Source organism: Triticum aestivum, chromosome 7A, assembly GCF_018294505.1.
Source record: "Triticum aestivum cultivar Chinese Spring chromosome 7A, IWGSC CS RefSeq v2.1, whole genome shotgun sequence".
Lineage (NCBI taxonomy): Eukaryota > Viridiplantae > Streptophyta > Magnoliopsida > Poales > Poaceae > Triticum > Triticum aestivum.
In genome coordinates, this window is record NC_057812.1 from 311882732 (window position 1) to 311908209 (window position 25478).

The following is a 25478-nucleotide window of genomic DNA, read 5'->3' on the forward strand; positions in this document are numbered from 1 at the left end:
CTGCTTTGAGGTTATCACGAATGACTTTGCACATTTCCTCTGCCTCTATGATCAAGTCATTTCCTAGAAGTTGACGTTCACCGGTCTCTGACCAGTTGATAGGAGTACGGCACTTCCTGCCATAGATAATTTCGAATGGGGCCTTGCCCGAACTTGCTTGAAAACTGTTGTTGTAGGAGAATTCGGCATATGGAAGACAATCTTCCCACTTCATACCGAAGGAGATAACACAAGCCCTGAGCATATCTTCGAGAATCTGATTGACACGCTCGACTTGACCGCTAGTTTGAGGATGAAAGTTGTGCTGAAGCGGATGTTGGTGCCCATGGCCTTCTGAAAAGAATCCCAAAACTTGGAGGTAAAGATGCTGCCACGGTCTGAAGAGATCAACTGTGGAATGCCGTGCAGAGAGACAATCCGAGAGGTATAAAGCTCCGCCAATTGAGCTGCAGTGATAGACTCTTTGATAGGCAGAAAGTGAGCCACTTTAGTGAGTTTGTCGATGACAACGAATATAGCATCATTGCCACGCTTGGACTTTGGAAACCCAGTCACGAAGTCCATCTCAATGTGGTCAAACTTCCATTCTGGAATGGCAAGAGGTTGGAGGAGACCAGCTGGTCGTTGGTGTTCTGCCTTCACTCTTCTGCAGACATCACATTCATTCACGAACTGAGCAATCTCGCGCTTCATTCGAGTCCACCAATAAGCCTGCTTGAGGTCCTGATACATCTTCGTACTCCCAGGGTGGATGGAGAGGAGTGAATTGTGAGCCTCATTCATAATAACTTTACGAAGGTCACCTTTAGGCACAACAATACGATCCTCGAAGAAGAGAGTATCCTTGTCATCAAGGCGATAGCACTTGTACTTGGGTTGACTCTTGGCAATCCCAATCTTCACCTTCTTCACCATAGCATCAAGAAGTTGAGCCTCGCGAATCTGATCTTCCAAAGTAGGAGAGACTTGAAGGTTGGCGAGGAAACCTTGAGGAACAACTTGCAGATTGAGTTTGCGGAAAGCTTCACAAAGCTCGGGTTGGTAAGGCTTGATAATCAGACTATTGCAGTAAGCCTTCCTGCTCAAAGCGTCAGCAATCACATTGGCCTTGCCTGGAGTATACTCGATACTCGGATTATACTCTTGAATCATTTCGACCCAACGAGTCTGCCTGAGGTTGAGATTAGGCTGAGTGAAGATGTACTTGAGACTCTTGTGGTCAGTGAAGATGTCCACTTTTCTTCCCAATAAGAGATGTCTCCAAGTCAAAAGAGCATGCACAACTGCCACCAACTCGAGGTCATGAGTGGGGTAGTTCTTCTCGTTGGGCTTCAACTGGCGAGAGGTATAAGCCACAACTTTCTTCTCTTGCATCAACACTGCACCAAGACCTTGAAGAGAGGCATCGCAGAAGACCTCGAACGGTTTGGATTCATCAGGAGGAGTCAGAACTGGAGCAGTGACTAATTTCTCTTTCAAAGTGTTGAAAGCGATGTCACATTCCGGAGACCAAACGTACTTGACGTGCTTCTGGAGAAGGTTGAAAGAGGCTTCGCGATCTTTGAAAAGTTCTCAACGAACCTTCGACAGTAGCTTGCGAGACCAAGGAAGCTGCGGAGTTGCTTCACGTTCTGAGGTGGTTCCCAATTCACAATTGCAGACACCTTCTCAGGATTCACCGCTATGCCCTTGGCAGAGATGATATGCCCAAGATAAAGAACCTCATCGAGCCAAAACTCGCACTTTGAGAACTTGGCGTAGAACTGATGTTCCCTGAACTTATCGAGCACCAAACGCAAGTGCTTGGCATGATCTTCCTTGTTCTTCGAAAAGACCAGAATGTCATCGAGGTAGACCAAGACGAAGTCATTTGTGTAGGCGTTGAAGATGAAGTTCATCATGCGAGAGAAAGTCGGAGGAGCGTTGACGAGGCCAAAAGACATGACAGTGTATTCATATGAACCATAGCTTGTTCTGAAAGCCGTCTTGGGAATATCTTGCTCACGGATTCGAATCTGGTGATAGCCCATACGGAGATCAAGCTTGGAGAATACTTGGGCACCTTTGAGTTGTTCGAACAGCTCATTGATGTTGGGAAGTGGGTACTTGTTCTTGATAGTCTTCTTGTTCAATGGACGGTAGTCAACACAAAGTCGGTCCGTTCCATCCTTCTTCTTCACAAAAAGAACTCCACAACCCCACGGAGAAGAACTCGGTCGGATGAGACCCATTCGCTCTTGAATATCGAGTTGCTTCTTCAGCTCCTTCAACTCTACAGGTCCAAGCTTGTAAGGACGTTTGCAAACAGGTTCCATGCCAGGCACAAGATCGATGACGAATTCCACTGGCCGGTGCGGAGGCATTCCTGGAAGCTCTTCTGGATAGACGTCTTGATATTCGCAAACGACTGGAATTTGAGAGGTGGCATCCAGTTCACCCTTCTCATTGAGAGAAAACAGACGGATGGTATCATCACGAGCGACAAAGACAATTACATCCTCACACGAATGAGTCAGTTGAATTTACCTGGCAGCACAATCAAGTTGAGCCTTGTTCTTAGAAAGCCAATCCATTCCGAGAATAAGATCAATATCCGAGTCACCAAGAACATTTGGAGAGGACAAGAACTTATAGTCGCCCAATGTGATTGAAACATCCGGAACGCATACTCGAGATGTCATTTGACGGGCCGGAGAGACAATAGCCAACGGTTTTGGCAACACTTGAGTAACAAAATCATGCTTAGATGCAAAAGGTCTCGAAATGAAACAATGCGATGCACTAGTGTCAAAAAGAACTCTTGCAGGAATATCATTAATAGGAAGGTGACCCATGATGACATGTGACGAGTCCTCTGCCTGAGTTGCATTCATCATGTTGACCTTGGCGTACTTAGGGTTATGCTTGACCACAGCTGTACTTGCCGATCTCACAGGAGGAGGAGGAGGGAGACGCCTCTGATTGAAGCATTTGTTGGCATAGTGACCCTTCTGTTGGCACTTGTTGCACTTGATCTCTAAAAGCGGACGGTGATACGGAGCACTCGATCTTGGAGCTTGAGACGAAGTCTTGTTCTGAAAGCCAGGGTTGGGTGGGTCGGAAGATCCACTGCCACCTTTGCTCTTCTGCTGATAAGGCTGACGGAACGGAGGAGGAGGAAGCCAATACTTCTGCTGCTTAGCCACTTGAGTTGAGGAAGAAGGAGTAGCATCTCTAACTCGCTTCTTGGAAGCATCACACCTCGGTTGAGCAGTCTCTTGCTTCAATGCCATGTTGTAAAACTCATCGTACCTCATGGGCTCAAAGAGGACAAGAGCTAGCTGGATTTCTTCTCTGAGACCACCCCTGAACTGGTATATCATGCTTTTCTCGTCAGGGGCATCCTGCTTAGCAAAACGGGGGAGCTTCTGAAACATCTTGTTGTACTCGTAGACAGACATAGAGCCTTGCTTCAGGTTGCGGAATTCCTCACGCTTGCTTTCAACCACGCTCTAAGGAATATGATGAGCTTTGAAGTCTTGACGGAATTCATCCCAGGTAATCACACGGCCTCCTCTGAAATCTTTGTACTGCTGAAACCATTCTGCAGCTTGGTCTTTGAGTTGGAAGGAAGCGAACTTGACAAAGTCCTCAGGCCTGACATTACTGCACTCGAAATGCTTGCATAAGTCCACGAGCCAATCATCAGCATCAGTTGCCTCAACGCAATTGCTGAAGGTCTTTGGCTGGTTAGCAAGGAACTGGTTGAGTGTAGCAAAGTGATTCTGATTGTTGCCCTGGTTCCCTTGGTTGCGCTCTTGAAGAAGTTGCATGATCAGTTGCGTGTTTGCATTGGTAGCGGCCATCACAGCTTGCCATGCCTCCGGAGGTGGAGGTGGTGGTGGCGGATCAGGATTCGGAGTCGTGCGCGTTGGAGGAGCCATCCTGAAGAGGTTGACATCCATTAGCACAATGATAGACAAATATTGAAGCTGAAACCAATGGGTTGAAATTGCAACATATAGTCTTCACATCCGAACAAAATGAACGAATGTATTCCAATTGAAATGGTCACATATCCATAAATTGAGAAGCCACTTAGAATTTAGGTAGAAGAAAAACAACAACAAGGTACGGAACAAGAACGAATACTCGGTAAGGATCACCCAATCTCAAACCAAATATCCGTGGAAGAAGAACTAGAGCTACAAGAATTCCCACCTATGAAACTCCCGAACCTTTCCGGTTATGCAATCTGGTGTTGGGGATACAGGGGAAGCATAATATCTCACCCAAATCTAGCAAATCCTACATCCAGCTGTATCCATCCTTCAACACATAACCGAGAAAAACTTCGGAAATTGTCTACCTCAACCTTCGAAAAGCATCCGTTATACAAGTTATGGCAATACTCCCGAACTCCCGCCCTACTACTGGGTGGCGTCGAGGTTCTCTCACCAACAACTACATAAAAGAGATTTTCGATGTCGGCGAAACTAAACTCAGGTATTCCAGAACTGCAACGATAAAATTGTGACGACAACACCTCGGAGCTCAACTCCCCGGGACATTGCCACAACCCCTAAATGACAGGAGGCACCAAGAACAATGTTCTCATCACAAATCGATCGGAACGATTCCAAGATACCCGCGTGATCCTAAAAAAAATTAGTGAAATTTGAGAAGAGAAGAGTCAAAACTCTACATCAGGATGCCTTACCAGGGCGATGAAGGGATTGGGGAGTAAAAATAATTCCTAACTCTCCGATATATAATTCCTAAATGACTCAAAACATTTTTCTAGACTCAACAACGACAACTAATTCGATCAAGCAGGGGGGGGGGCTCCTAAGGTCGGGGAAGGCTCTGATTACCAACTTGTAACGCCCTCGATGCGGCTATATCTCCTATGTGTCGAAGCACGACTTAGAGGCATAACCGCATTGAAAGCAATGTCCCAAGTAAGGTAATCTTCACAACAACCCATGTAAATAGATAATAGTGGAAAGAAGGTACATAGCTGGCTTACACTCGCCACGTCACACAAATACATAAATAACATTACAATCATCCAATACACTCATGGTCCGACTACGGTACCAAAATAAAAGATCAACCCCAACATGCGACACGGTCCCGATCGCGCCAACTGGGCACCACTACTGATCATCAGGGAAAGACACATAGTAACGGCGTGAGTCTTCATCGAACTCCCACTTGAGCTCAAGTGCGTCATCTGGAACAAAATCATCGATCCCTGCATCTGGTTTGGAAGTAATATGTGAGTCACGGGGACTCAGCAATCTTGCACCCTCACGATCAAGACTATTTAAGCTTATAGGTAAGGCAAGGTAATATGTGGAGCTGCAGCAAGCGACTAGCATATATGGTGCCTAACCTGTTCGCAAAAGAGAGCGAGAAGAGAAGGCAAAGCACGAATGAAGAACTATAGAACCACCTACGTCAAGCATTACTCCCACACCGTGTTCACTTCCCAGACTCCACTGAGAAGAGACCATCACGGTTACACACGCGGTTGATTCATTTTAATTACTTTAAGTTCATGTTATCTACAACCGGACATTAACAAATTCCCATCTGCCCATAACCGCGGGCACGGCTTTTGAAAGTTCAAAACCCTGCAGGGGAGTCCCAACTTAGCCCATCACAAGCTCTCACGGTCAATGAAGGATATTCCTTCTCCCGAGACATTCCGACCAGACTCGGCATCCCGGTTCTACAAGACAACCTCGACAATGGTAAAACAAATCCAGCAACACCGCCCAAATGTGCCGAGAAATCCCGATAGGAGCTGCACATATCTCGTTCTCAGGGCACACTCGGATAAGCAATCCGTACAAGTAAAACCAGCCCTCGAGTTTCGCCAAGGTGGCGCTGCAAGGGGCTCTAGTTTGGACCAACACTCAGAGGAGCACTGGCCCCGGGGGGGTTTAAATGAGATGACCATCGGGCTCCGGAAACCCAAGGGAAAAAGAGGCTAGGTGGCAAATGGTAAAACCAAGGTTGGGCATTGCTGGAGGAGTTTTATTCAAGGCGAATTGTCAAGGGGTTCCCATTATCACCCAACCGCGTAAGGAACGCAAAAATCCGGGAACCTAACACCGATATGACGGAAACTAGGGCGGCAAGAGTGGAATAAAACACTAGGCAAAAGGCCGAGCCTTCCACCCTTTACCAAGTATATAGATGCATTAAGATAACAAGATAATATAGTGATATCCCAACAATAAACAATGTTCCAACTAGGAACGATCTCCAAACTTCACCTACAACTAGCAACGCTATAAGAGGGGCTGAGCAAAGCGGTAACATAGCCAATTAACGGTTTGCTAGGACATGGTGGGTTAGAGGTTTGACATGGCCATTTGGGAGACATGATAAGCAAGTGGTAGGCATCGTAGCATAGGCATAGCAAAAGAGCGAGCATCTAGCAAGCAAAGATAGAAGTGATTTCGAGGGTATGATCATCTTGCCTGCAAAGTTGTCAGAGTTGACTTGATCCTCATAAGCAAACCCAACGGGCTCCTCATTAGCGAACTCGTCTCCCGGCTCTACCCAAACAAGATAAACAAGCAAAAGGAACACAATCAACCACGTGCAAGGCTCAAACAAACATGATCCAAACATGGTATGCTATGCGGGATGCGATATGTGATGCATATGCATGATTTGACAAGGAATGATTGAACCTGACCTCAACTTGGAAATTCAAGTGTGCCACTGGAAAGGTGAGGTGATTTCGGTTGAAATCGATATAAAGATCACCGGAATCGGATGCACGGTTTGGAAATGGCAAGCAAAACAAATATGGCACCGGTCTGCGATAAACAACAAGTAGCCATATAAATGCATCAAGATAATTATGCTAGAGCACTCAAACATGACAACAAAATACATGGCAGGGATCCACTCATGATGCTTGACAAAAGATGAACACTGAGCTACGGCCAATTCATCCATCAACATATTCAAACAAGCATGGAAAAAATGCAAACGATAACAGATTTCAGACTTAGTGAAATTAATACAAATCTGGAATTTAACATCAGGTAGCACACTTTGGAGTATGAAAACTATATGCTACAGGAACTTAACATGGAAAAGCAAGGCATGGCATGAAGCTACTCAAAGCACTGAACAAAAGTCCCTTAGTGACCTTGAGCCAAAAGGGATCAGAAAATACAATTGCAAGCATGTGAACATGGCAAAAACATAATCAGATTACAGACTTAGTGAAAAACTGGAGCATGCAAATCTGTTAACGAGTAGGCATGTTCACGAGCTCGATGCACTCACTACGGAGCATGGCATGACAAACTAAGCATACACCCATCAAGAATTCATATTATAGAAGCTAGACATGGCAAGAACAACCACATATCATGCACGGATCAATAACAACATCCTCGGCAAAATCGCTAACAAGTCAACAATCTTCCAGGAATCACGAAATAGCAAAAGTAGAGCTCGATTGACTCAAGCTAGGGTGCTCCATAATTTCAAGCAAAGACATGGATGGATAGAGCACCACAATGTTAACAAATCATCCTTACCGATCATCCTCAAAAGAGGCACGGATCACTAGGAAACAACATGAACATATGGCATATTGACAAAATCAGATGAAGGACTTTGTGAAATTCTAAGTCCCTGAAATCAGCATTAACGAATGCACTACTTTGCAAGCTTGTGCTAGTCACCACACATGTCACAAAAATACATGGTAAGCACCTCTATAAAGATGGCATGGCATGTAACAAAACTCATGTAAAGCTCAGGAGCATATCATGCACACATTAATCATGGCAAAAATGACAAATAGCTATTTGATGAAACAGATCTTGCAATTTAACCATATAGCCCTCTTCCAACAGCATTTTGGGCATCAATATGAGCTCAAATGAAAATGATGCAGTGAGATGAAATGATGTACTCTTTGAGACGAACATTTTGATATGCTACACGCGCAAAACGGAGCTACGGATGCAGAGTTATAGCATGATGAAAAACACAAAACAATTAGGGTTTCGGGGGAAAGTCAACCCTTCGGATTTTTCCAGATCTGAGATCACTGTAGCTGCACGGACGCCGAGGTCGCTGGAAATGGAGATGGGGCCGCCGGAGTTGACGAGGAGGCGGTAGATCCGGTGTGGGGCGACGCCGGGGAGGTCGGAGGCGACCGGATCCGGTGCGGGGCGATGCCGGCGGGGTTGAAGACGGCCGGAGGAGGTCGGCGGCAGGGCGGCTCGCGGTGGCCGGACCTCGCGGCGGCGAGGCGCGCGACGCCGGCGTGCGGCGGAGCGGCGGCGGGGCGGCGAGCGGCGTCGGGGCGAAGGAGGTAGGCGACGGCGGACGCGGGATGGGCCGTGAGGGCCGGCGTTGGGCTTCGGCGGGCCCGCACGGGTGGCGGCGCGGTGAAGTGGGCGCGGGGCGGCGGCGAATGTGGGGCTGCCACGTGGCGGCGGCGGCGCGGGTCGGACACGTCCGGCCCGGCGGTTTTCGTCCGGCGACGCGAGAAGAGGGGAAGGTTAGGGTTTGACCCGTGATTTTCGGGGGAGATGCCTTTTTATAGGTAGAGGGAGCTAGGAGGCTCCAAATGGAGTGCGGTTTTCGGCCACGCGATCATGATCGAACGACCGAGATGATGGAGGAGGTTTAGGTGGGTTTTGGGCCACTTTGGAGGGGTGTTGGGCTGCAACACACGCGAGGCCTTTTCGGTCCCTCGGTTAACCGTTGGAGTATCAAACGAAGTCCAAATGGTACGAAACTTGACAGGCGGTCTACCGGTAGTAAACCAAGGCCGCATGAAAAGTCTCGGTCCAATCTGGAAATGTTTAACCCCCACACACGAAAATGGGTAGAAAGGACCACCGGAGGAGATAGGCGCGCCGGAATGCAAAACGGACAACGGGGAAAATGCTCGGATGCATGAGACGAACACGTATGCAAATGCAATGCAGATGATGACATGATATGAGATGGATGACAAAGGCAACAACACACGGAGACAAAAACCCGAACCCAAGGAAATAAAATAACTTAGCGCCGGAAATGGCAAGAGTTGGGATACATATAAGGTAAATTACATCCGAGGTGTTATAGTTGGGTACACCTTCTATCACAGATCTGTAGGCAAGACATTCGTTGCTAAGAATGGATCCTTTCTAGAGAAGGAGTTTCTCTCGAAAGAAGTGAGTGGGAGGAAAGTAGAACTTGATGAGGTAAGTGTACCTGCTCCCTTATTGGAAAGTAGTACATCACAGAAACCGGTTTCTGTGACACCTATACGAATTAGTGAGGAAGCTAATGATAATGATCATGAAACTTCAGATCAAGTGACTACCGAAACTCGTAGATCAACCAGAGTAAGATCCGCACCAGAGTGGTACGGTAATCCTATTCTGGAAGTCATGCTACTAGATCATGATGAACCTACGAACTATGAAGAAGCGATGGTAAGCCCAGATTCCGCAAAATGGCTAGAAGCCATGAAATCTGAGATGGGATCCATGTATGAGAACAAAGTACGGACTTTGGTTGACTTGCCTGTTGATCGGCAAGCAATTGAGAATAAATGGATCTTCAAGAAGAAGACTGACGCTGATGGTAATGTTACTGTCTATAAAGCTCGACTTGTTGCGAAAGGTTTTCGACAAGTTCAAGGGATTGACTACGATGAGACCTTCTCACCCGTAGCGATGCTTAAGTCTGTCCGAATCATGTTAGCGATTGCCGCATTTTATGATTATGAAATTTGGCAGATGGATGTAAAAACTTCATTCCTGAATGGATTTCTGGAAGAAGAGTTGTATATGATGCAACCGGAAGGTTTTGTCGATCCAAAGGGAGCTAACAAAGTGTGCAAGCTCCAGCGATCCATTTATGGACTGGTGCAAGCCTCTCGGAGTTGGAATAAACGCTTTGATAGTGTGATCAAAGCATTTGGTTTTGTACAGACTTTTGGAGAAGCATGTACTTACAAGAAAGTGAGTGGGAGCTCTGTAGCATTTCTGATATTATATGTGGATGACATATTACTGATTGGAAATGATATAGAATTTCTGGGTAGCATAAAGGGATAATTGAATAAGAGTTTTTCAATGAAAGACCTCGGTGTCTGCTTACATATTGGGCATTAAGATCTATAGAGATAGATCAAGACGCTTCATTGGACTTTCACAAAGCACATACCTTGACAAAGTTTTGAAGAATTTCAAAATGGATCAAGCCATAGGCTATATCGATCCAAAGGGTTCTTGCCTGTGTTACAAGGTGTGAAGTTGAGTAAGACTCAATGTCCGACCACCTCAGAAGATAGAGAGAAAATGAAAGATGTTCCCTATGCTTCAGCCATAGGCTATATCATGTATGCAATGCTGTGTACCAAACCTGATGTGTGCCTAGCTATAAGTCTAGCAGGGAGGTACCAAAGTAATCCAGGAGTGGATCACTGGACAGCAGTCAAGAACATCCTGAAGTACCTGAAAAGGACTAAGGATTTGTTTCTCGTATATGGAGGTGACAAAGAGATCATCGTAAATGGTTACGTAGATGCAAGCTTTGACACTGATCCGGACGATTCTAAATCGCAAACCGGATACGTGTTTATATTGAACGGTGGAGCTGTCAGTTGGTGCAGTTCTAAACAAAGTGTCATGGCGGGATCTACATGTGAAGCGGAGTACATAGCTGCTTCGGAAGCAGCAAATGAAGGAGTCTGGATGAAGGAGTTCATATCCGATCTAGGTGTCATACCTAGTGCATTGGGTCCAATGAAAATCTTTTGTGACAATACTGGTGCAATTGCCTTGGCGGAGGAATCCAGATTTCACAACAGAACCAAGCACATCAAGAGACGCTTCAATTCCATTCGGGATTTAGTCGAAGTGGGATAAATATAAATTTGCAAGATACATACGGATCTGAATGTTGCAGACCCGCTGACTAAGCCTCTTCCACGAGCAAAACATGATCAGCACCAAGGCTCCATGGGTGTTAGAATCATTACTGTGTAATCTAGATTATTGACTCTAGTGCAAGTGGGAGACTGAAGGAAATATGCCCTAGGGGCAATAATAAAGTTATTATTTATTTCCTTATATCATGATAAATGTTTATTATTCATGCTAGAATTGTATTAACCGGAAACATAATACATGTGTGAATACATAGACAAACAGAGTGTCACTAGTATGCCTCTACTTGACTAGCTCGTTGATTGAAGATGGTTATGTTTCCTAGCCATAGACATGAGTTGTCATTTGATTAACGGGATCACACCATTTGGAGAATGATGTGATTGACTTGACCCATTCCGTTAGCTTAGCACTTGATCGTTTAGTTTGTTGCTATTGCTTTCTTCATAACTTATATAGGTTCCTATGACTATGAGATTATGCAACTCCCGGTTACCGTAGGAACACTTTGTGTGCTACCAAACGTCACAACGTAACTGGGTGATTATAAAGGTGCTCTACAGGTGTCTCCGAAGGTACTTGTTGGGTTGGCGTATTTTGAGATTAGGATTTGTCACTCCGATTGTTAGAGAGGTATCTTTGGGCCCTCTCGGTAATTCACATCACTCAAGCCTTGCAAGAATTGCAAGTAATAAGTTAGTTGCGGGAAGATGTATTATTGAACGAGTAAAGAGACTTGTCGGTAACGAGATTGAACTAGGTATTGAGATACCGACGATCGAATCTCGGGCAAGTAACATACCGATGACAAAGGGAACAACGTATGTTGTTATGCGGTCTGACTGATAAAGATCTTTGTAGAATATGTAGGAGTCAATATGAGCATCTAGGTTCCGCTATTGGTTATTGACCGAAGACATGTCTCGGTCATGTCTACATAGTTCTCGAACCCGTAGGGTCCGCACGCTTAAAGTTCGGTGACGATCGTAATTAGGGTTTTTGTGTTTTGATGTACCGAAGGTTGTTTCGAGTCCCGGATATGATCATGGACATGACGAGGAGTCTCAAAATGGTCGAGACATAAAGATTGATATATTGGAAGCCTATATTTGGATATCGGAAACGTTCTGGGTGAAATCGGGATTTTTACCAGAGCACCGGGGGGTTACCGGAACCCCCACGGGGGTTAATGGGCCTACATGGGCCCTAACAGAGAAGAGGAGGGCCGGCCAGGGCAGGCCGCGCGCCCCCTCCCCCTAGTCCGAATAGGACAAGGAAAGGGGGGGCAGCACCCCCTTTCCTCTTTCCCCCTTCCCCTTTCCTTCTCCAACAAGGCAAGAGGGGGGAGTCCTACTCCCGATGGGAGTAGGACTCCTCCAGGCGCACCCCTAGGGCCGGCCGCACCTCCCCCTTTCCCTCCTTTATATACGGGGGCAAGGGGCACCCCATGACACACAAGTTGATCTTCGTGATCGTTCCTTAGCCGTGTGCGGTGCCCGTTCCACCATATTCCACCTCGGTCATATCGTAGCAGTGCTTAGGCGAAGCCGTGCGTCGGTAGAACGTCATCACCATCATCATGCCATCGTGCTGACGAAACTCTCCCTCAACACTCGGCTGGATCGGAGCTTGAGGGACGTCACCAAGTTGAACGTGTGCAGAACTCGGAGGTGCCGTACGTTCGGTACTTGGATCGGCCAAATCGAGAAGACGTACGACTACTTCCTCTACGTTGTGTCAACGCTTCCGTTACCGGTCTACGAGGGTACATAGACAACACTCTCCCCTCTCGTTGCTATGCATCACCATGATCTTGCGTGTGCGTAGGAATTTTTTTGAAATTACTATGTTACCCAACAGTCTATCCCACCATGGCCATCACGAAGGACTTGCCTCACTTGGGTAGATCTTCACGAAGTAGATGATCTCCTTTCCCTTACAAACTCATTGGTTCAACTCCACAATCTTGACGGATGCTCCCAAGTGACACCGAACCAATCTAGGAGACACCACTCTCCAAAAGGTAATAGATGGTGTGTTGATGATGAGCTCCTTGCTCTTGTGCTTCAAGTGATAGTCTCCCCAACACTCAACTCTCTCTCACAGATTTGGCTATGGTGGAAAGATGATTTGAGTGTAAAGAAACTTGGGGAAGGCTGGAGATCAAGATTCTGGTGGTTGGTGTCGGTGTCAAAACCAGCGGATCTCGGGTAGGGGGTCCCGAACTGTGCGTCTAAGGCGGATGGTAACAGGAGGCAGGGGACACGATGTTTTTTACCCAGGTTCGGGCCCTCTTGATGGAGGTAAAACCCTACGTCCTGCTTGATTTATTCTTGATGATATGGGTATTACAAGAGTTGATCTACCACGAGATCGGAGAGGCTAAACCCTAAAAGCTAGCCTATGGTATGATTGTATGTTGTCTATCGACTAGCCTGGCCTCGGTTTATATAATGTACCAGAGGCCTAGGATAACAAGAGTCCTAGCCGAATACGCCGGTGGGGAGGAGTCCTTGTCTTGATCACCAAGTCTTGTGGAATCTTCCATGTATGCGGCAACTGTCCGAACTGGCCCATGAGTATACGGCCATGGGGGTCCTCGGCCCAATCTAACAGATCGGGAGATGACGTGATGAGTACCCCCTTGTCCAAGACACCGTCGGTAGCCCCTTGAACCGGTCTTCAAGTTAGGGACACTCCTCGATTCTTCCGAACAGTTCTTCATCTTCGGTTGTCGGTCTTGAAAATTGGTTCAACAAATCTTCTCATCTTCGATCTTGAAGATTGCCGAAATGCATTCGACGAGTTTACACGTCGGGTATCCGAGGAGCCCCTTTAAGTTTCCGGCCTTTATCAATGCCTTGTTATTTTTATGCCACACCTCGGGTTTGAAGTTGTTGCCGGGAGGCAGTGTCCTCTTGCATCCGAGTTCTAACGCCGGACTGCATTCGAGGTATTTTTTGCAGCCGAACACCAATGTCGGACTACTTTCGAGCTCCAACGCCGAAATATATCCAACCTCCAATGCCGGACTATATCCGAGGTGTCATATCACCTGGGTTCAAAAAAGTTGAAGGAGTTTAGCCGAGCTTAATGCCAAAAATGCCCTCTATGGAGCCAGCCACTAGCGCTCGAGGTTTATGTCAGACTACTTCCGAGGTGGCGCACCACCCCGACCGTGGGCCGATTTTCTGTCAATATTTTTGATTGGTGCAATTTATTCTCTGCCGAGATATATAGCCAGTAGCCCTCAAGGCGTGTATCGGTTTAAAACACGAGATGCACCTGAAGGATGACGTAAGACCGCTGATCCCAGTAGCCGCTGAGACTCAGGTTGATTCTTAAAATCGACCTGAGGATCAAGTCCTAGCTCGGCAGAATACCCCGGGACACAAAAAGCGGCATGCTCAGTTCTCGAGACTCAGGTTGGGTGCGGCCGGCCAACCTGAGGATCAAAATCTCGTCGGAAATTGTATTGCACTTAAAATTTGCTGCATTGAACAGGCAATGCAGTAGCCCCCGAGACACTGGTCGGGTGGCAACACCAGATCAGGGGATCGATGTGCCCCTTTAATATTTGTAAATAATAAGCCCGAAGCCCAGTAGCCCCCGAGCCTTAATGCAGGCACGGGTGGCCGAATTAAGGATCGATATCAATAGTAAAATCACAAATTATGTGTAATGACTCTATGTATCCAAGTACTTTACATCATTAATGCTCGGGCCCGCATTGTACAAAACTTTGTTGACCGACCATCGGCTTCCACCTCCTCGGCCAGTAGCCGAGGAGTGTTTGTCTTACTTTATAAAGCCTTTATGAGGGAAAGATTTACGACAAACAAGGCAATCTGGCCATACGGTTTTATAAACAAAGGTACGCAGAGAGATATGTTATATTACTGTTTAACATAAGAAATGTCTTCCAAAGAAAATAGTCCCGCTATCGATCCCTTTCTTTGGGTTGTCATGCTAAGCATGATCATGAAACCTCATCTCTAATGTAAGAGCAAAATATTGAGGATTTTAGTTTGGGAGGCCAGTTATGAGCCCTCGGCAGTGTTCGGCGACAATCGAGGTCAAACCGTAAACACTTCGGCCAATGTTATGAATGGCCTGTCATTTAATACAGTCATCGGATTGCTGACGAGTTTACGGTTATTGTGACCATCAGTTTTCGGCTTTCTCCACTGAGGTGCTTAACCAAGTGAGCTGGAAGCACAATCGCAGTGGTTCTCCCTTTGCACACCTAGCCGAACAGAGCGGAACGTAGGAGGCAAGCGCAGGAGCCAGGCAACCCAACTATTGACCGAAGACACAATTCGACACCGATGCATATATAGCAATATCCGAGAATGTTTTTGCCGAATTTCTAAAGGTGTCTGGCGTTGCACTGCGAGACTTGTGCTGAAAACACACAAATAGTTTAAAAGTGTCAAAAGCTTGAAAAACCGAAAAACGTCAGTAAAAACATGACGTCCGAACAAGATCAAGTGTTCGGTGCCAATCCGAAAATTGGAAGAGAAAGAAAAAATTGTGCTTCTGTCGAGTTTTGACAACGACCAAGAAGAAAACACATTTACAACTCATATATAAATTTTAAGAGCCCCCAAGTGACTTGGGTAAGAATTTTATGTATAATGATTGTATGTACCGAAGTACTTGTATCATATTTGTGTTCACCCGAACTTTAAACGTATCTTAACCGACCGTCGGCTTCTTCCTCTTCGGCCAAGGGCCGAAAAATGTCATGTACCCCGCCTATCGAGAGTATCGACGGTGTTTCCGATGACTAGGCAATCAGGCCATAAGGCTGTAGCAGACAAAGCGCGCTCAGGGAACTTATGCTATATTACTAACAAAGTGTAAGAAGCATCTTCGAAGAAAATAGTACCCCCACCGAGACCTTTCTTCGGTACTCATTATTACTATGAGACTTGTGCAATAGATTTTTTGTACTCATGAGTTCCGTTGTGTGCCGACCATGATTGAAAACAATAAGAGCGCTAGCTTTTGGCTTCACCCAGTCTGAGGTCAGAGCTCGGACGACCCGGTCGTGACAATCGCAGAGGTGCTCCCTTTACTCCCTAGCCGAACAATCGGGAATGTAGGGGTAAGCACAGGAGCCAGGCAATCCAGCTTGCAAATCGCTTATGTCAATATGGTGCATATTGTGGCGTAATACACAAACAAGGAACGAAGCCGTACAAGTATAATCATATGTAAGAGGAAAAGCTCCGTCAAGGGAGCCCCCAAATAAACGGGGTATTTGAATTTGCATGTCACAAACAAAGTTTTGATAAGGATATTTTTTACAAGCAACTTTTTTCCAAAAAAGTATAATGATTGGTCGAATCGAACACAAGTTAAAAATTAAAACTTTAAGCATGAAAGCAACATAGCTGGTTAATGTGTTCGGCACTGATGACACGGTCCGAGCCTGATGCGGGACAAGGTTCCATCCCCCAAGCCGGTCCCGAGGTGGCGGAGCGGAGAGCTCGACATGCCGAAGTGGTGACATAGCACGGTCAATGCAGGCTGGCAGAGTGATGCTGGAGTCCCCGGCATGAGGTAATGAAGTGTTGACGAAGCCCCCCGTCTAGCCGAGGTGGCGTGGTATGTCAGTACGCCGAGTTGATGATACTGCCCAACCCGGATCATTTTCATGTGCACAAAAAATAGTGCAAACCGTAGATAATAATAATAATGATAATAAAAAAATGTTGCATAATAAATAATTTATGCAAAGTGAGTAATAAAAGAAATATGGCCTGGCGCGGAAGTCAATGTCGATGAAGGGCATCGGCGTGATGCGGTAAAGGCGTGGCAAAGCCTGAATTCACAGGTCGGTCCGAGTTCTGGATGCGGCATTCGCCGGACTATGTATGGAGACTGACCGAACCAACATGCGACCATCGTTAATGCGGCCACCATTTGATAGACCTGTGTACATATGATGGACAAGCCATAGTAATAATTCCTTGGGAAAAATGAACCCAAACAAGCAAAAAATACTGGGATTAATAGCACCTGGTTTATTTGTTGTAGCAATTCGAAGGAAGGTGATTCCCAAAATTGGGAGTCGATCCGCACACCCATTGCCTGATGGGCGATAAAACGACGACATGGCAATGCTGGCAAAAGGTTGGCTCGCCGAGGCAAAGCCCTCGGTGCAGCTAACGTGACGGAGCTGGTCGGCTAGTGACGCCGAAGTGTCCGGAGTAGGTTGATGAAGAGATGGCGAAGCCCCCGGTCCAGCCGAGATGTCGAAGTAGGTCGGCGTAATGGACACCAGCTTGAAGAAGCAATAGTGCGGCCCTGCCGATGCAGGTCGTAACGTGGTCGATGCCGGCTTGATGAAGCGACCGTGCGGCGATGCCGGTATGCCCGCTCCGTGTAATCCGTGGGGCGGCGATGTTGGTGATGATTTATCCTTCGTGATCCCAGACTCTTGTTCGGCTTGCCGAGATGATGATCCGGAGAAGTTGAGCTCGGCTCAACAAAGTGACGACGTGTCTAGCGCGGGTCGTCGGCCATGGAGCAATATTGCCGGACTCGGTTGACACCAGCATGATGTTGAAGATCATGTTCAAAAGATCATAAAGTTGGTGAGATGTGTTCAGGAACAAAACACAATACCCCATACAAAACTTCTTTCAAAAGGGATGTCTGAAATCCCGTTCATAAAAAAGACGAACTCGGGTCGGATTCGTTTTCGCGCAGAAAACAGATCCGAAAAGTGATGCACTAATAGGAAGGTTCCCGGAGTTTGGACGGTCGGATCGAGCTAAAATTTTGAGAGGTGGTAGATATAGGAATTCCGCAGCCGATCAACGGTTGGATTTTCCAAAGGACGTCCGAGCTAGAAGCTGGACACCACGCCCTAAACTCGTCCAGATTCCCGTCTAGATTTGACAGGGCTCCGGTATATCGTGGATTGCCAAAGATTCCTCCATCGGAACTCAACGAAATTTTTCAGGGTTGTTGCAGACTCAATTCCGCACAATTCCACCGAAGCAATCGTTAAAAAGACACTTGAGGAGGCGGTGGCGGCAGACACAAGTTTGCTGTCCAGAAATACAGCACGGTTGCCCGAGGGCAATGTTGACGTTGAGCCCCCAGGCTCCCTGAATGATTCCTCCATGATCTTGATAGAGATCGGAGTTGATGTTTATAAAAGCCCTCATCCGAACATGACGATCGGAGGTAGGGAGCAGTCCTTGGTCGAACCAAGGTGACCAGTCGAGCTGGTGACGAAGATGCCGAAGTCGCAGTTGATCTGCAGGCGAGCCTTCAGACAAAATCTAACTGTTACACATAAAAGAGCCAACTCGGTCAGACCGAAGAGATGAACTCGGTGAGACTGATTTAGTTCAAAATGTGAACATTATGTGTTTCGGTGGGACTGACAAGATCAACTTGGTGGGACCGATGAGCTAGGGTTAGGGCAAAACTTAATCTCAGTTTGACTGATTACTTCAACTCAGTGAGACCGATTTCAGTAACAAGCAAATAGAGAGTTGGTCGGGAAAACTCGGTGGGACCGATCGCTCCTTTTGGTAATACAGAAACGTTACAAAGGGAAACAGAGAGTTTACACTGCGAACTCGGTGGGACCGATCGCTCATTTTGGTGAGACCGAAACGTTACGAAGGGAAATAGAGAGTTTGCAATCCCATCCTCGGTGAGACCGAGATCCCTATCAGTGAGACCGAACTGTTTAGGGTTTTTGGCTATGGCTAAGTCAAATGAACTCGGTGGCACAGGATAAATCAAATCGGTGGGGCCGAGTTTGACTTTAGGTTTAGGACATATTTGGATTTGAGAAAGTGGTTGAGGGCTTTGGAGAATACCACTATGCATTTTGATCAAGTAGACCATTAAGCAGCACCTTATCCCCTTTTAATAGTATTGGCTTTCCTATGGACTCAATGTGATCTTGGATCACTAAAATAGAAATGAAGAGTCTTGAGTTTATGCCAATATTTGTCCTTAGCATTTTGAGGGGCCTACATCTCTAGTCCATGACATGCCAATCATTGACCTTACTGAAATAACCATCTTGAAAGGATATTAGTTCAATGAGCTATATGTTATTATGAAATACCAAAACCACCTAGGGATTAGTTGCACTTTCATCCTTCTGTTACGAGAAAAAGGGAGAATACCACAATGGCTGCTGGGTGAGCTTGGCTAGTTTGCTTGATCGATCGATGGAATGTAGGGTTGGCTTAAGCATCATCTAAACATCGCATGTGTGTGCTGTCGAAGGAACAAAATCACATGCGATGTCTCTATCATGCGATCCCTATCATGACTTGTAGGGCGCCTATGCAGTGACTCCGTTGGCGGCGTCGGCGACGAGCTGTCTGCGTTGGAGAGGGAGTAGAAGATAGTAGGTGAATATGTATGTAGGAGTACGATTTAAGATGATGAGAACTAGATCTGGAATGCCCATACGTATAATGATTAATGATCTGATTAGTTTTAAACTTGACCATTATCCCCACTTGGCCGAAGGGGTATATGTTTTAATCTCCACCATCGATTCAATTAAGGGAGGGGCGGGGGTGGGTGGGTGGGGTTGTAGCCGAAGGGGTATATTATTAAGGTGGTCACTGAATTGAGCAATTTAACTAGTATGTTGAGCCGACACCTACCTTTTGGTAAAATTAAGGGGCTGATGTTTGGGCGGCCTTATTTCAGGCAACACTTGAAATATCAAATTGTCCATGTAGAGCAGAAAAAAAAGAAGTTTTGCTAGCTCAGATCCATATATTTTGTTATGAGTGACCATCACTCACTTAAGGGTTGTGATTTCAGGATTATGGCATTGATTTTGATGGCACTGATGACCCCAATAAAGCATTTGATTGCATGTGTGGAAGCAAGTACTGTGGCGGCAGTCCGAAGAATTCAAGTACGTCCACCATTTTTTACTGCTTATTAAAGCATTTTTTGCCGTCAAAAGTCATCTGGTGACTGGACGTGGTGTGCTTAATTTGGACATATGACGATTGTCATTGAAAGGGAAGAGGACTAGGGCAAGTGCAAGTCGGAACTAGAGGGATTTTCATTCGGTCAAGAGCGGTGGAAGAAGAGTGCTGGCAGGAACAGGACGTAGAGTTTGTTGCCTTATGATGATTGTAGATAGATGCAAGGGGCGGTGTTAGCCAGTCATATTTTGGGGTTTGGATGTAGTAAAACCAACTAAAATGCCTGATGCAGAGCAACTGGAACTTAATTAGTATATGTGTCGTCAGTCTGTCACCGTGTTGTGTGTCCGGAGTTTACCTAGCGATTGCAGTTAACTTGCTTCACTGCCCGAGCTTATTATGCATCTTTTTTTCTTTATCTTTCCATATTCTACAGCAGTTAGGGTTTAGTGCGCGCTGGCGCGATTGGGTGGCCCTGCTCCTTTCTTCGGCATCCTCATCGGTCTCTCTGAACGGGGTGCTGGGCGGCCACATCACCCACCGCTGAGGCCTACGGCAAGGCGACCCGCTGTCACTGTTCCTCTTCATTCTCGCCATAGACCCACTGCACCACTTGCTAGCGGAGGCAGTGGAGTAACGGCTGCTGCAACGGATTTCAGGGCGAGAGCTGAAGCTTAGGGTTAGCCTGTACGCCGACGACACTGTCATTTTCATCAACCCAACCCGACAGGAGGTTGACTCCCTGCTGAACAATCTCCACAACTTTGGGCACGCCACAGGGCTCTGCATCAACACCAGAAAATCATCAGCGTCTCCGATCAGCTGCGGCGACCTCAACCTTGACGATGTGCTTCACAACTTCGGTGGCTCCATCGCACACTTCCCCACTAAATACCTAGGGCTACCGCTTACAACTGGCCGGCTCCGGCTCGTACACCTTCAATTCATCATAGATAGAATCAAAGCCCGACTTGCGGGTTGGAAGGGCAGGCTGATCCACATCGCGGGACGACGCGTGCTAGTCCGCTGCGTCCTCGGCGCCATGCCTACCTTCGCGCTAACCGTTCTGCGGATGCCCAAGAAGATCCTCAAGGAAATCGACAAGTGCCATCGCCGCTTCCTCTGGAAACAGGATGAGGTGATCACCGGCACCAGTTGCAAGGTGAACTGGGAAACTATCTACACGCCAACGGCAAATGGGGGCCTGGGGTCCCTGACCTCCGGCATTTCGGTCGTGCTCTTCGGCTTCGTTGGCCATGGCTCTCATGGTGCCACCCTGAAAGGCCTTGGGTGGGCTCGGATCTACCTTGCAACGCCGACGACCTATCGCTTTTTACGGCGGCTACCGCGCTCAGCATCGGGGACGACGTGTCAGCTTCTTTCTGGAACTCGCCGTGGCGGGGTCCCGGCACGCTTGCCCATTAATTCCCAAGGCTGGCCAAGCACGCCCGAAGAAAGAATGGTGAAGGCCGCTCTCGCGGCCGACGCCTGGATCGGAGACCTAGGTCACGGCTGCACCGCTGACCTGCTCCACGACTTCCTAGCGATGCACAGGAGGGTGCACGGCATAGCCGAAAACCTACGAGCCGACACCCTTGACTCCATCACCTGGACAAAAGAGCGATCGGGCCAATACTCAGCAAGATCGGCCTACCAAATGCAATTCCAGGGCATGACATCTTCATGTTTCGACAAGATCATCTGGAAGGTTTGGGCCCCCGGCAAGATCAAGATGTTCGCCTGGCTCATGCTCCAGAACAAGCTCTGGTGCAATGACAGGCTCCGGCGTCGTGGTTGGAAGAACGAGTACTTCTGTCAACTATGCATCCGGAACCTCGAATCATCAAGTGACCTGTTTTGGGAATGCCCAATGGCAAGGATGGTCTGGGAAACAGTCAGTACGTGGACGGACTGCTCCTCCCTAGCGCCAAACGAGAGTTGGCACAATCAACAACACACTTCCATTGTGCTTGGCGCCCTGGAAAGATCCGCAACAAGATGGCGTAGGGCAAACATCACGCTCTTGTTACTCATCTGCTGGGAGCTATGGCAGGAACGAAACAACGCTACTTTCGGGAGAAGTATACCAAGTGCCTCCAATATCATCAGGAGGATCAAGGACTGCATCGAGCTATGGCGAGTCGCGGGAGCTACCTGCATCGGGAGCCCCTTCGGGGATCCGCCATGAAATGTAAACCCTAGGATATCTTGTCACTTGAGGATTGCTGGTCTGTGGCAAGTCCTCGGATCCTCCGGATCCTCATCACTTTGGTTTTTCTTCACTGCTTTCTGCTAATGATCAATGAAAAGTCAGCATCGCTGGATCTTTCAAAAAAAAGTTTCTGTATTTATTTATAGGTGTCTCCACATTACTAGCACTCCTAGTTTTTTTAATTGCATTTGGTTTTACTTCCAACTGGCATTGTGCTTCACAGTCGCCATCTGCTAGGCTTGGTGGAATCGACTTAAGATGACGTGGCACAGAAATGGAAAAAGACCAAGGGAAGATGACGTGGTGGCAGGGCATAGGCCCTCCGTTCCTGCCCAGAAACTCCTCATCCCCTTACAACAGGAATCGGTAGAGAGGGAGAGAGAGAGAGGGGCTTTGGCTGGACACCAGCGGTCCGTCATCGTCTTGGCTACCATATCCTCCCATTCTCATTCTGCACGGCACAGCACAGCACAGCACAGCGGAGAAGAGGAAGGAGAGAGAGATGACTGCGTCCGTCTCCTACGGGCTGCGAGCTCTTCCGACGTGGTCCAGCTCTGTGTCCGGTGACGACCACTGCTCGGCGCTGGCCATGTCGGTGTCGGCGCGGGGGCCCCGGTCGACGCGGCCCCTTCGGACGCCGGCGAGGATGGGCAATGTAAACGAGGGCAAGGGCATCTTCGCGCCCCTGGTGGTGGTGGTGCGCAACATCGTCGGACGCAAGCGCTTCAACCAGCTCAGGGGCAAGGCCATCGCGCTGCACTCCCAGGTACCTACCTACTAGCCTCCCTCCCTTGCTTGGAGTAATATAAATTTATTGACATACGAAAACCAAATAAACTAAACAGGTGATCACCGAGTTCTGTAAGACCATCGGCGCTGACCCCAAGCAGAGGCAGGGCTTGATCCGCCTCGCCAAGAAGAACGGAGAGAAGCTCGGATTCCTTGCTTGACCCGCCTCACAATCCCCCCTTCCTTCTCCTACCTTTTCTACTAGCAAAAAGGAAATTCCTTGGAGTTGGAGATTGCATGCATGCATGTATGTATACTAGTCTTATATATTTTTTCTTCTCTTCTCTTCTCTTCTCTTGTGGAGACAGCACTGAGTTCAGTTAAACTTCAGTTCCATGTGGATAGATGGATGGACAGATGATGTATCTATCCTCTACTGATGACCTCAGCGGTAGAGTATATATATGCGCAATGCTACTGGATAAATAATTCAAGTATTTGTCTCATTACTCCTTTTGTATACACTGATCCGTCACGCCGTGCCCGTGAGAAATCCCGTTTAAATCTTCCCAAATGATAACACTCACGTGTGGCATGTTTGCACATCGCCCACACATCTTGATTCATGTTGATTTTTTTTGCACGAATCCTAAAGAAATCTGTTAGAATCTGAATGCCACGTGAGCATCATTGTGTGTGGGCGTTGGAGAGTTCGCCCACACGCCCCGCAGCATGCGGTTTGCCAGCTGTGCTGTGTGGGCGAACTAGTTTCTGCCCACACAGCCACCACCTAGTCCACGCGCATGTGAACAAACTACTTTTCGCCCACACGATACCCATACGTTGTTCGATGGCAACTGCAGTTGCGTGTACGTGGCAACTAGGTAAACACACATGGCAACTATGATTCGTTGCTAGACGGCAACTTCAGTTTCACGTACGTGGCAACCAGATAAACACACATGGCAACTGTGATTAATCATACATGGCAACTATGGTTGGACCACACGTGGCAACTAGGTAAACACACATGGCAACTATTGTTTCACCATATATGGCAAGTAGTTAATGACACACTGTGAGATTCAGGGCTCCGCAGACCCAAGAAAGGTTCGGACTCTGGGGCGCGTGCGAAGAACTCAACCTCCCCAGCCTACCAACTCATCGCTCTCACGACCTAGCTCGACGAACGGGAAGAAGAGGGACACATCAGTTTACCCAGGTTCAGGTCACCTTGTGGTGTAAGACCACACTTCTATTTTGGTGTGGATTGGCCTCGCGAGGGAATGAGGATGAACTAGTACAGAGGAAGAACAACCTCAGGAGGTCAGTTCTTGTGTTCGTGTGAGCTAGTGAGGGTTCGGGTTCTCCATCCCCACCTACGATGGTGGCTAGGCTATATTTATAGTGGCCTCGGTCCTCTTCCTCCTAAACGAAGGCGGGAAGGGATCCCATTACGACCAAATTTAAAGGGGGACAAGTGGTACATCTTATCCTGATGAAAGGTGGTCTTCGCTTGCAAAGCTTCTGGTCATGACGCCGTGGTGGGCTCGGCGATGACATCCGTCCTGCAGTCCTGGCGGTCTTGGTCTTGTAGCACGGGAATGGAAACCTTTGCCTGATTCCTTGGGACTTCACGCCTGCGCTTGCCTACTTAGCACCAAAGAGGAAACCTGCTGCTCTGCGCCCGCTGGCGCCCGCCTGGCCTTGGTCGTCATGGCTTACGTCACCTCAACCTCATGAGGTGAGCGCCTGCATAGGAATCTCCGCTCCTCAGGAGCCAGCCAAGGGAGGTTGCTCCCTCCGGAGGTTTTGGCGTCGTCCGCCTCGCGAGGCTTGACCCCTCACGAGGGTCTTGTCTTTGTCGATGTTGAAGATGGGCCGTACCAGGCCGTTGATGGAGTCACGCCGTGTGTCGGAGGCAGGCAAGTCTGGGTACCCTGGTTCCCAGAATGCCAACAGTAGCCCCCGGGCCCAAGGCGCGCTCGGATTTTGCTTCGAGGCAAAGCCAAAGGGCAAGGGTGAAGCGCCGCGGGCCCCAACCGCCCGCGGACCGGGTCAACGCGTGGCGCTTGATGGGCCATGGGCGCCTGCACTTGCCCACGCTGCCTCGGCAACCTTTCGACTTGACAACAGCCTGCTACATGCAAAAAAATCATCATTAGTGGGATCGTGGGAGGCCGGCAGTTGGCCTCCCTTCTAGCTATAAATGGGAGGGGGCTCATCTTCGTCTTCTTGCTGCTTGCTCCTCCTTCTTCCTGCTTGCCCCGCCGTCTTGTCAAAGCGCCTATGGCGCCGCGAGGAGGTTTTCCGCGACAGAGAAGTGGAAAACCCCTCAGGTGGAACTCGAGCTACTCCCACCGAAGAAGAGGCTCGACTGCTCCCGCGACGCCGTCGAGGAGCCCGTGCTGATGCAACCCTGGCATGAACGGCCTCCGTCGGGCTTCCCGATCCCTGTGCATGCCCGCATGCAGAGCCCTGCGCACAGGGGCAACACCCGGCGCCGTGAGGAATAGGGTCGCGGAGGAGAACATGCGGTACATGCACGGCTACCCGGCTCGTGAAACCACGCTGAAGGCACAACACGCGAGTTTGTGGTGTGTGCGGCAATGCCGCCGCGCACATGGATCTGGGTCCCGCGGTCCTTTGTAGAGGAGATACCACCGAGGGGGCCCGTCGAGTTATGGC

General features: G+C 48.1%; 1 protein-coding gene and 1 pseudogene across 1 annotated transcript; both read left to right on the forward strand.

Annotated features, from left to right (window-relative positions):
- The window catches only part of LOC123153315 (probable inactive histone-lysine N-methyltransferase SUVR2), a 171035-nt pseudogene extending 162693 nt beyond the window's left edge, over positions 1-8342 (forward strand).
- A 14089-nt stretch (positions 8343-22431) lies between these two features.
- On the forward strand, positions 22432-23299 carry LOC123154066 (protein PROTON GRADIENT REGULATION 5, chloroplastic). Its single transcript, XM_044572868.1, has 2 exons — positions 22432-22827; positions 22907-23299. The coding sequence occupies exons 1-2, from the start codon at positions 22564-22566 to the stop codon at positions 23009-23011; spliced, it is 369 nt and encodes a 122-aa protein (XP_044428803.1). The 5' UTR covers positions 22432-22563; the 3' UTR covers positions 23012-23299.
- The last annotated feature ends 2179 nt before the right edge of the window (positions 23300-25478 follow it).

Coding starts and splice junctions, on each gene's coding strand:
- LOC123154066 (XM_044572868.1), top strand. CDS start 22,564: ATGACTGCGTCCGTCTCCTACGGGCTGCGAGCTCTTCCGACGTGGTCC. Junction 22,828..22,906: donor CCATCGCGCTGCACTCCCAG/GTACCTACCTAC, acceptor TAAACTAAACAG/GTGATCACCGAGTTCTGTAA.